Source organism: Lolium rigidum, chromosome 2 (assembly GCF_022539505.1).
Source record: "Lolium rigidum isolate FL_2022 chromosome 2, APGP_CSIRO_Lrig_0.1, whole genome shotgun sequence".
Taxonomy (NCBI): domain Eukaryota; kingdom Viridiplantae; phylum Streptophyta; class Magnoliopsida; order Poales; family Poaceae; genus Lolium; species Lolium rigidum.
In genome coordinates, this window is record NC_061509.1 from 61,230,579 (window position 1) to 61,240,855 (window position 10,277).

At 47.2% G+C, this 10,277-nt stretch overlaps 1 protein-coding gene across 1 annotated transcript; it reads left to right on the plus strand.

Moving 5' to 3' along the window:
• Positions 1 to 619: 619 nt before the first annotated feature.
• Positions 620 to 5,649, plus strand: LOC124691825 (FGGY carbohydrate kinase domain-containing protein-like). The gene is made up of 15 exons (XM_047225099.1): positions 620 to 715; positions 1,351 to 1,430; positions 1,515 to 1,632; positions 1,744 to 1,922; positions 2,272 to 2,354; positions 2,438 to 2,586; positions 2,691 to 2,752; positions 2,931 to 3,039; positions 3,233 to 3,352; positions 3,501 to 3,620; positions 3,704 to 3,824; positions 4,490 to 4,646; positions 4,738 to 4,810; positions 4,932 to 5,059; positions 5,284 to 5,649. Exons 1-15 carry the CDS (start codon positions 658 to 660, stop codon positions 5,404 to 5,406), a joined length of 1,680 nt encoding a protein of 559 aa, XP_047081055.1. The 5' UTR covers positions 620 to 657; the 3' UTR covers positions 5,407 to 5,649.
• The last annotated feature ends 4,628 nt before the right edge of the window (positions 5,650 to 10,277 follow it).

Consider the following 10,277-nt stretch of genomic DNA (forward strand, 5'->3'; position numbering starts at 1 on the left):
AACCATGGTTCAAACTATGATTAGTTTGTGGAAAACCATGTTCCAAGCTATATCTTCATGTAAACCACATTCCCAATTATGTATTAGTTTGTGGAATCTTTCTTCTCTTTATTGAAATAAAAATACTCGTACAAAAAAATATTTTAATGTTTGGGGGCGACGTTTGAGGGACGCGGCTGGGGAGCGACGTCCCTCAAACGCGGCACGAACAAAACACGTCCTTAAACGCTCAATCCGGCGCCGTTTGGGAGACGCTTTGGGGGACGCGACATTAGATGCTCTAACAAGTGCAATCCCAAAAGGGCAACTTCGAATCGCCCATGGTTAGACAATAAAGTTATGATTCAGCATAAAACAAAAACTATTAAGAAGTAGATCGAAAATAACATGTCACCCTTCGACGGTAAACAAAGGTTTGTATTTAAATCAAATTCCAAAACGCCAAATTGCAAGCAGTAAATTTAAACATGAATTCCTAAATCACAGTACCACGTTGAACGATGTTCAACTCGAGAGTGGGCCTAGATCCGAGCCCAACTTGCGATCAGACTGATACAACCCAGCCAAAGCGACCCGACGCAGCCTAAGCCCCACAAGAGGCCCACGTGGACGCGCTAGGTCCTCGTCCCCGGCTCCGGCTGCTCCGCCGCCGGCGTCATGTCCCGCGGTGGCGTATTCATCGGCGTCGACGTCGGCACCGGCAGTGCTCGCGCGGGTTTGCTGCGTTCAAAACTCCTCCCTCCTTGTTCTCTCGCGTTTCTAGTAGTATAATGTCGGATTTTCCATATTAGGTCGAGATTTAGGAGGCTAGTTAATACCGATGCTGTCTTTAAAGCGAAGTAAGCATTGCTATTTTGGTAGATTAAATGGAAGGAAATATATTTCATGCGAGTCCACTCCAGTGATGAACTAAATGCTACCTTCATCGGAGGAAGTATGTTTTTTACGGAAAATGCAAAGAAATATGTTCAGTTCTCTTTAACACTCTCTAACTGACTTTCTGTGATGGAGGTTAATGTGAATAAGTAATCAGACACTTTCTTTCCTCTGAAGATATTGTAGTTAAATTAGGAGTTGTTTTTCTTCTTTTATTAAAAAAAGAAGTTAATTTTATTTTTGTAAATTGTTCGTTAACATAAGGCTAGCATAATGGCAGTATGTTTTTTTGTACAGAAAATGGAAGGAATTCTGAAGTATTTTTTTGGGTAACTCTCTAGCTCCCTCTGTGATGGAGAAATTTCATTGGGAGTTTAGAGGCTTCCTTGCCACTGGACATACTATAGAAAACTAAAAATAGGAGTTAATTTCATTGGGTTGGCGTTGTAAATTGTTCGTTGTCTGTTGATGCAGGCCTCTTTGATGAGAAGAGTAAGCTTCTTGGCTCCGCAAGCAGCCCTATACAGATGTGGAAAGATAAGGATTGTGTAGAGGTTGGCAACTTCTATGTTCATCAATACAGTGCACAACGTGATCAATACGCTGTCTTGTTAATTCTTGGTTGTTTTCACCACTAGCAATCGTCAACGGATATCTGGCATGCAGTGTGTGCTGCTGTAAGATCTGCATGCTTGCTGGCAAATGTTGCCCCCGAGGATGTTGCTGGCCTTGGCTTCACCGCTACTTGTTCTCTTGGTTTGCTCTGATCTCCATTTTAACCACGTGCCTTGGGGTTTGAATGAGAATTTTGTGTCTTAGGTGAATAGAATTTTTATCAAGTTGATGACAGAGGATGGTTGCTTGCAGTTGCTGTCGGTGTTGATGGTTCTCCTGTTTCTGTTTCTTCGGATGGTGATTCAAAAAGAGACATCCTGGTCTGGATGGACCATAGGTCTGTTGACCAGGCTGAGAGAATTAGTTCTCAGGGTTCACCAGTATTGCAATTTTATGGTGGAGGTGTCTCTCCAGAAATGCAAGCTCCAAAGGTAACTGCTTTTATTTTCATGCATTTAAAAAAAACTGCTAACCATCTTATATTGGAGATCTCAACTCTGTGTTGGCTGCTCGATATTATAGTACCATGTTGTTGCTCTACCATCCTAGAAGGTTGGCTTGAAATTTGCAGAATCTCAGAACTCTAGCATTTTGAAAACTGAACAGCACAATGTTCTCTTCTCGATTTCTTTAGAATATGATGTTTTGCTTAAAGAGTACCGACGCCAACATAGTTTTGACTTAATTAGTACTGAGCAGTGGTTTAAACAATAGGTTTGTTGTGTATTTTACTGTTAACTCCATTGCTCGTATCATATTTTGACTTTAAAAAATTTACAGCTTTTATGGGTAAAGGAAAATATGCAAGAGTCTTGGTCTATGGTATGGAGGTGGATGGACCTTAGTAACTGGTTAACATATCGGTGAGGTAACACTGAAGCCTGATTTTATTATAAGCGACGACTTGAATTCCTAACATATTTTGATTTGGTTGTTTATTTTCTAGGGCGACCGGTGATGACACCCGCAGCTTATCGCACATGGAGCAGTGGAGGGCATCAGATTCATCTGATATGGAACCATGTGGAAGGGATGAAGTCTTCTGGGCACAAATAGGCCTGGGAGACCTTTATGAAGGGAGCCGTGCAAAAATAGGTTGAGTGCATATCTATTTCGCTTTTGGTGCTAAAACCAGTGTATGATATGTGGCTATTAATTTTCTAAAGGCCATTTCTTACTTTTCTGTGCGATCGAAATAGGACACAGCGTTGCGTTTCCTGGTCATCCTCTAGGTTCTGGTTTAACACCTACTTCTGCAAAGGCAAGCAAATCGGTTTTGCTCCTGATTTATAATGGCACTGTTTAAGCTGCCTTTATGGTAAATGGTACTATCATGCATGAACAAGGCAATCAATTACCAAAGTTCTTTCTTACCGTTTTTATGTTAGAAATAAACGATTATTTTTCATTGCTGTATTTTGCTTGCCTCAATATTTCAGGAGTTAGGCTTGCTTCCTAGGACTCCGGTTGGAATTTCGATTCTTGATGCTTATGCTGGTGCTGTTGGAGTCTTGGAAAGTATGTCGAATGCAGAGTTTAAAGCTGACAGTAAGTGTTGATTCTCCTCTGTGTTTCCTAAAGAAACGAGTACATCTAATTTCACATTTATCTATGTGGAACATTTTTCCCAAGAAAAAGCAAAAGGCTCTCAGCGAGATGCATTGCTAGAGAACAAGAATATGTACACAAGCCAAATATAGGCACACCACACACAAGATTATGTGGAACATTTTGTTTGCAGTGTCTGATGAGGAGGCAATATGCCATCGCATGGTTTTGGTTTGCGGAACATCTACATGCCACATGGCTGTTTCAAAGAAAAAGTTATTTATCCCTGGTGTCTGGGGGCCATTTTTGTCTGGTACAGTTGCCTTCATATCTTTATTATTTACTTCCCTATGGTCCTTGCCAGCATCTCTATTAGTTTGTTTCTGCACTTGGTTTCGCTGCATCTTATGTTGTCTATGTTAGTTAATGGCTTAATGCTTATCTTGCGATTCCACATTCAGCAATGATACCTGAGTTTTGGCTCACGGAATGTGGCCAGAGTGCAACTGGTGCTTTACTTGATTACATTGTTCAAAATCATCCTGCGGCTCCCCTTCTAGCTAATCAAGCTGCTTCCCAAAGTAAGTTTCATGTTTGCTGAAGCAGATCATCTTCGAAGCTGTACCATGTAAAAGGTGTGTAATATTCTTCTCAAATTGTGCAGATCTGTCCATTTGTGAGTTGCTGAACAAGATGTTGCTTTCCATGTCACATGAACAAAATATGCCTTTTCTGTCTACATTGAGTCAAGACACGCATGTTCTTCCAGATTTTCATGGAAATCGGTAAGGATTGTGCATTCTGTGTTCTGTGTTAACCAAGAATGTTGGTTGCCTTGATTTTTTTTATTTGTATATTTACTATGTGACACCAAAAATTATTAGTTGGTTTTAGTTGAAGAAATATCCGTGAGCGCACACTGCGGAGGCCAAGCCTTCAATGCGGGTGGATTAAGGGCCTGCACTCCCTCCTCTAGCCAACCGACACAAAAGATCTCAGAACAGATCAACCAGGCTTCTTTTCCTGTCATGAATTTCAACCAGACATTATGAATCAATATGTCCCTGACACTGCATCATTCTTTCACTCCGGGTCATTAAAATTGGGTCTATTATGCCAACTTTAATGCCATGTCATTATGCAATTATCTGTTCCATCTTTTTTTAGGAAACATGTTACTTTTCTCTTTTATTGTCATTCTAATTAGATGTACTCAACGAAATATGGCAACACTTTTCCATCGCACAGGCATCTAGCAATCTCATGTAAAGATTAAATCTTATACCATAATATTTTTTTTTAAACCAATCTTATACCATAATCTTATCAGGCTATCACTTGCACACACATTATTTTCTCCCCCTGAAATTGTTGGTTAATGTTTACTTGGGACCAGATTGCACACTTCCAGTGCGGTTGACATGAATGTAACAACTATTGTTATCGCTAGGTCCCCTGTGGCTGATCCAAAATCTAAAGGGGTGATATGTGGATTGACACTTGATACAAGTGAGAAGCATTTGGCGCTTTTGTACCTTGCAACAATTCAGGGCATTGCTTATGGCACTCGTCATATCGTGGAGCATTGCAATGCTCACGGGCACAAGGTATTTATTTGCTGCCAATGATCTGAGAAGTAACTTGGTCTAGAAGTCGGTGCCTAGAATATATGTAATTTTTTCGTCATGCATATAACAGATTGACACTCTTCTTGCTTGTGGCGGACTTTCAAAGAACTCCTTGTATATCCAAGAACATGCAGATATCATAGGCAAGTATATCAAAGAACATTCTTCCTGCAGTATATCAAAGAACACTCTTCCTGCAGTAAAATTTGGTCTCTCCATTTCCTCCTCTCCCCTATCCTCTGAAAGTTAACTTGTTGTTTACAGGATGTCCAATAATACTTCCTAGAGAGAACGAGTCTGTGCTGTTAGGCGCTGCTATTCTGGGTGCTGTTGCTGCAAAGAAGTTCTCTGGCGTTCGTGATGCAATGAGAGCACTGAATGCACCAGGGAAGGTATAACTTTTTTCTCGAACATGCGTCAACGATGCATGTCACGTATTACATCCAGATGACAAAGCTATGCAAACAGAACGAAAACCAACAGCCAAAAGAAGACGGAAAGAGAAAGTAGAAGCAAAAGACCAAGGGTCCAAACAGCCCCTAACTAATTACGAGTATTCTTTACTTGTCTCTTGTTTCCACTTGCTGTTTCTGAAGTATAATTGTTCCTTTTGAAGGTTGTGTATCCGTCTTTGGATCCTAAGCTGAAGAAATACCATGACGCGAAATATCAGATATTCAGGTGCCTGTATGAGCAACAGCTCTCCCATCGCTCAATCATGGCGCGGGCATTGCACTAGCGATTTGTGACATGACATGTATCAAGCGAGGATGCTGCATTCTTGTTCATCCGACGCATTTGTTGCCATGTTTTCTTGCGTTATTTACATTTTTTTGGAAGTTTGAGTTATTTACTTATTTACATGCAGTCAGTTTTGCTTCCATGGTGGAACAGGATGTACAATGTCTCCAAATTTGATTGTAGGACAAGATGACCCATTGTGATCGAAATATGTAGTGCGCTTATAGCCCCTTTCTCGCTCTATTCTGTCAAGACTATCACAGAATTTTCACTTTTGTGATAGTTGATTTTCATTTCTGACATACCCTCAAAATAGTAAAGAAGGGATTTCGTGTGTAAAATATTGCTGCCAATATTTTAAACAAGATCACTGGATCATTTGCATACTGTAACTTGCTCAGGCCATGTTGAATTAAGTGAAGACTAACCCCAAGACGTGGCGCTCCACCAGAAATTTTGAAGAAAGGGCCTTGCTTCTCATTAATGTTTATTGTGCCCATGTTTGACAGACAAAACCTTGTTCCTATCCAAGAGGAACATTATTTGTCATGGCGAGATCTTAGAGAATCTCCACTCGGGATGGGGGTGCCGCTGCTAAAAATCCCTCCAATTTCATTTTGGCGCTGGCGCGGCTCAACTAGTAATCTGGCGCCCCTAGACCAGACCTAACCCATGGAAGCTAGCGGGGGCGCCAGATGGACACATGTTGGTGGGAAGGAGGGCGGGAAGAGAATGCATGAAGCGTCGGGTCATCGTGGGCCAGCGTTATCAGCGGCTACAGACCGGTCGTCTTCTTCCTCCTCGCCTTTCGCGTCCTGTTAATGGTTCAGCACCAACATTTGCAGCCGGCGGCAAACGACTACATTGACGCATCCCATTGATAAGGCATGCATCGGCGTTAATGGCCACCAACGCATCCTCTTTCCCCGCTATAAAAACCGCCTCGCCGCCGCCATTTTTCCATCCAAGCCCTTCCCCTCCACCGAGCAGAACGCCGAGAAAATCCCCGATTGTTATCACACCGTGCCATGGAGAGATACGAAGGCGATGGCTTCAGGCGGCGATGGATGCTCATCGAGAGGCGCGCCCAATAGCACGCGCGCTACCCTGTTGGAAATGCCTTGTCCTTCAGGATGGGTGCTCAACGCCGACGCCTTGCCAATGCCGTCCGTGCCGATCAGTCCTCACGCCAGAGGAGCTCAACGAACCACGGTGAAGGACGAGCACGGGGACCTCCCTTCCAGGCGCACCGGCGGCGTTGCCATACGTGACCGTTGCACCCCTTCTCCTCCCCGCAGCCACCTCCACCTCATCAAGCCAAAGCGTGAGGCGAAGGAATGGACGTCGCCGCTGGAGTACAAGGTGGCCACCCTCCAGATGAAGGTGGAGGAGGACCCAGAAGAATTTTCGGGCCAGTGCAGGTTGCTGGAGTGCAGGTTACTCCCCGAGGCCAAGTCGTTGGCGGCGAAGAAGAAGAAGCTGCACATCTGCATCTTCATCACCGTTGACGTGGTCAGCGCCCTATACTGCAAGCGAACGCCCTGCACCCTTGGGTGGACCCATGTCCACCTCCCTGGTGGCTAGAGCCTTAGCCACCGGACGGTTCCCATGCTGTCGGTGCCATGACAAGGACGGGAGCGGCGACAGGAGACCTCCTCGCCGGTACCAAAGATTTAGCTTTGACTTGCAGATGTGGGACTCTTTCGGCCACCTCGAATGGGTTCCGCGGCGCCTAGCGGGGTCCTAGGCGATGACGAGTATAACTACGCCGCTTCGCTCGCGTTGATGAAGGAGGAGGATGAGGAGGAAGAGGAGGAGGAGCGGGACGACACCAAGGACTACATCGGCTACCTAGTGTACCTCGCGGATAAGGCCAAGGAGCAGGGCAATGTGGACGAGCTCCCCGTCATGTCGGAAGTCGTGGATGTGGACGAGACGATGAGGTTGGCCATGAAGGTCTCATAGGAGCAGCCTCCATCGCCACCACCACAAGCATCGCTGCGCTATGCCTCGGCCATCATGCCTCCCGGCCTCTCAGAGGAGGAGGCCATGGGGATGTCCATGGAGGCCTCGACCGTTGCGCCGCCACCGTGGTCACCGTGGCCCTTGCCGCCTCCTTTCTACCGTGCACCGCCACCAATAGCATACCCACTGCCTTCCTGGGCGCTCCACGCGCAGCGGCCTCCTCCTCCCGCACCAACACCGTCGCCGACGCCTCAGCAGGCTCATCACTAGCTGTGGCCTTGGGCACCTCCGATCTTCATCGACCTCATCGACGACGCAGCTAGGGCGGGTGCCCTTAGCTAGGGTTATTTTCTAGTCTTTTTAATTTATTTTCAGCATTATGTAAACTGATTCTACTACAATTCAGGCAAAATAATGCGTCTAGCATCTGGGGCTACCCGATCCAAACGAGAATACCAGCCAGCGAGGTTAATTTGGTATCCACGGTCGACCCTAGTGAACATAAACAAACACTTTTTTATCCATTTTGCGTTGGGCCGCTAAAAATGACCTTAAAAATACGTGCAATGGATAAGATAGATCAGTCCAATCAACCACAATTCATGCTCGTCAAGCAAGAGCTGTGGCGCTTAGGGCATCTCCAACCGGGCGACCCAAACGGACGCGCTGGGCCGTCCGTTTTGGGCCGTTTGCGCCCAACGCGGCGACCCAAAGAGACGCCACGTGGTTCGTCTTCGTTGCGCGGCGCTGCGCCATGGCAGGCCTCGACGGGACAGCCATGGTGGGCGGTGGAACGCGCGGGAAAGATCCCGCGCGCACCAAGGTTCCCGCGCGCGAAACGCTATTGGCGCGCGCTCGCGCCTAAGTTTCCCGCCGGACCGCCGGCTATAAAAGACGGCGGCGGTCTCACCCGAACCGCATCACCGTTCTCTTCCCCTCCACCTTCTCCGGCGCCATGCCGCGCACCCTTCAGAGCCACATGGGCCAAGCTCTCCCTCGCCGCCGGGCCAGGTTCCCGCGGACGGACGAGGAGGAGCGCGCGGACTCGCGGTGGGTCGCCGACGACGAGGCGCTCCGCGTCGCTGCCGAGGCGGCGGCAAAGAAGGTCGGTGACGCGGAGATGGGGGAAGCGGCCGCGGAGGGCTGGCACGAGACCGCGGACGGTGATACGTCTCCGACGTATCGATAATTTCTTATGTTCTATGCCATATTATTGATGATACCTACATGTTTTATGCACACTTTATGTCATATTAGTGCATTTTCTGGAACTAACCTATTAACAAGATGCCGAAGTGCCGGTCTCCGTTTTCTAGCTGTTTTTGGTTTCGAAATCCTAGTAACGAAATATTCTCGAATTGGACGAAACGAAGACCCAGGGCCCTATTTTTCCACGGAGCTTCCGGAAGACCGAAGAACACACGAAGTGGGGCCACGAGGTGGCCAGACTATAGGGCGGCGCGGCCCAAGCCCTGGCCGCGCCGACCTATAGTGTGGGCCCCTCGTGACGCCCCTTGACCTGCCCTTCCGCCTACTTAAAGCCTCCGTCGCGAAACCCCTGAGGCGAAGAACCACGAGACGGAAACCCATCCAGAGCCGCCGCCATCGCGAAAGTCAAATTCGGGGGACAGAACTCTCGGTTCCGGCACCCTGCCGGGACGGGGAATTGCCCCCGGAGCCGTCTCCACCGCCGTCTTCACCGCCATCTTCACCGCCATCGCTGCCTCCATGATGAGGAGGGAGTAATCCATCCCCGAGGCTGAGGGCTTCGCTGTAGCTATGTGGTTCGTCTCTCTCCCATGTACCTCAATACAATAATCTCATGAGCTGCTTTACATGATTGAGATTCATATGAGTTTTGTATCACAATTCATCTATGTGCTACTCTAGTGATGTTATTAAAGTAGTTCTATTCCTCCCCGCACGTGTGTAAAGGCGACAGTGTGTGCACCGTGTTAGTACTTGGTTTATGCTATGATCATGATCTCTTGTAGATTGCGAAGTTAACTATTGCTATGATATTATTGATGTGATCTATTCCTCCTACATATGCATGAAGGTTACGGTGTGCATGCTATGCTAGTACTTGGTTTAGTCACGTTGATCTATCTTACACTAAAGGTTACTAAAACATGAGCATTATTGTGGAGCTTGTTAACTCCGGCATTGAGGATTCGTGTAATCCTACGCAATGTGTTCATCATCCAACAAAAGTGTAGAGTATGCATTTATCTATTCTGTTATGTGATCAATGTTGAGAGTGTCCACTAGTGAAAGTGTAATCCCTAGGCCTTGTTCCTAAATATCGCTATCGCTTGCTTGTTTCTTGTTTTCTTGCGTTACTACTGCTGCGTTACTCACTGCTACCATATTACCACCATCAACTACACGCCGTTACTACTGCTCATATTTATTCATACCACCTGTATTTCACTATCTCTTCGCCGAACTAGTGCACCTATTAGGTGTGTTGGGGACACAAGAGACTTCTTGCTTTGTGGTTGCAGGGTTGCATGAGAGGGATATTTTTGACCTCTTCCTCCCTGAGATCGATAAACCTTGGGTGATCCACTTAAGGGAAACTTGCTGCTGTTCTACAAACCTCTGCTCTTGGGGGCCCAACACTGTCTACAGGAAAGAAGGGGGAACGTAGACATCAGACGGCTGGTACGAGGCCGCGGAGGAGGGGGCGGACGCCGCGGAGGAGCCCGTCAGCGCGGAGGACCTCGCGCTGGCGAACATCAACGCCGCCATCGAGGAGCGTCTCGCCGACCTCACGCGCGTGACGAAGGAGCACGAGGGCATCCGGCGGGCCGGCCGCCGCGGCCAGGCGACCTCCTCGGCCAGAAGAACGAGCTGCTCGCTATGCGAGCAGCCCGTCACCTCATCCAGATGCCGTCGCCC

What these genes read in the sequence shown, in the direction of transcription:
- LOC124691825 (XM_047225099.1), top strand. Translation starts at nt 658, where the DNA reads ATGTCCCGCGGTGGCGTATTCATCGGCGTCGACGTCGGCACCGGCAGT. An exon ending in CACCGCTACTTGTTCTCTTG is followed by an intron (nt 1,633 to 1,743) that starts GTTTGCTCTGAT and finishes GGTTGCTTGCAG; the next exon opens with TTGCTGTCGGTGTTGATGGT. An exon ending in AGTAACTGGTTAACATATCG is followed by an intron (nt 2,355 to 2,437) that starts GTGAGGTAACAC and finishes TTTATTTTCTAG; the next exon opens with GGCGACCGGTGATGACACCC.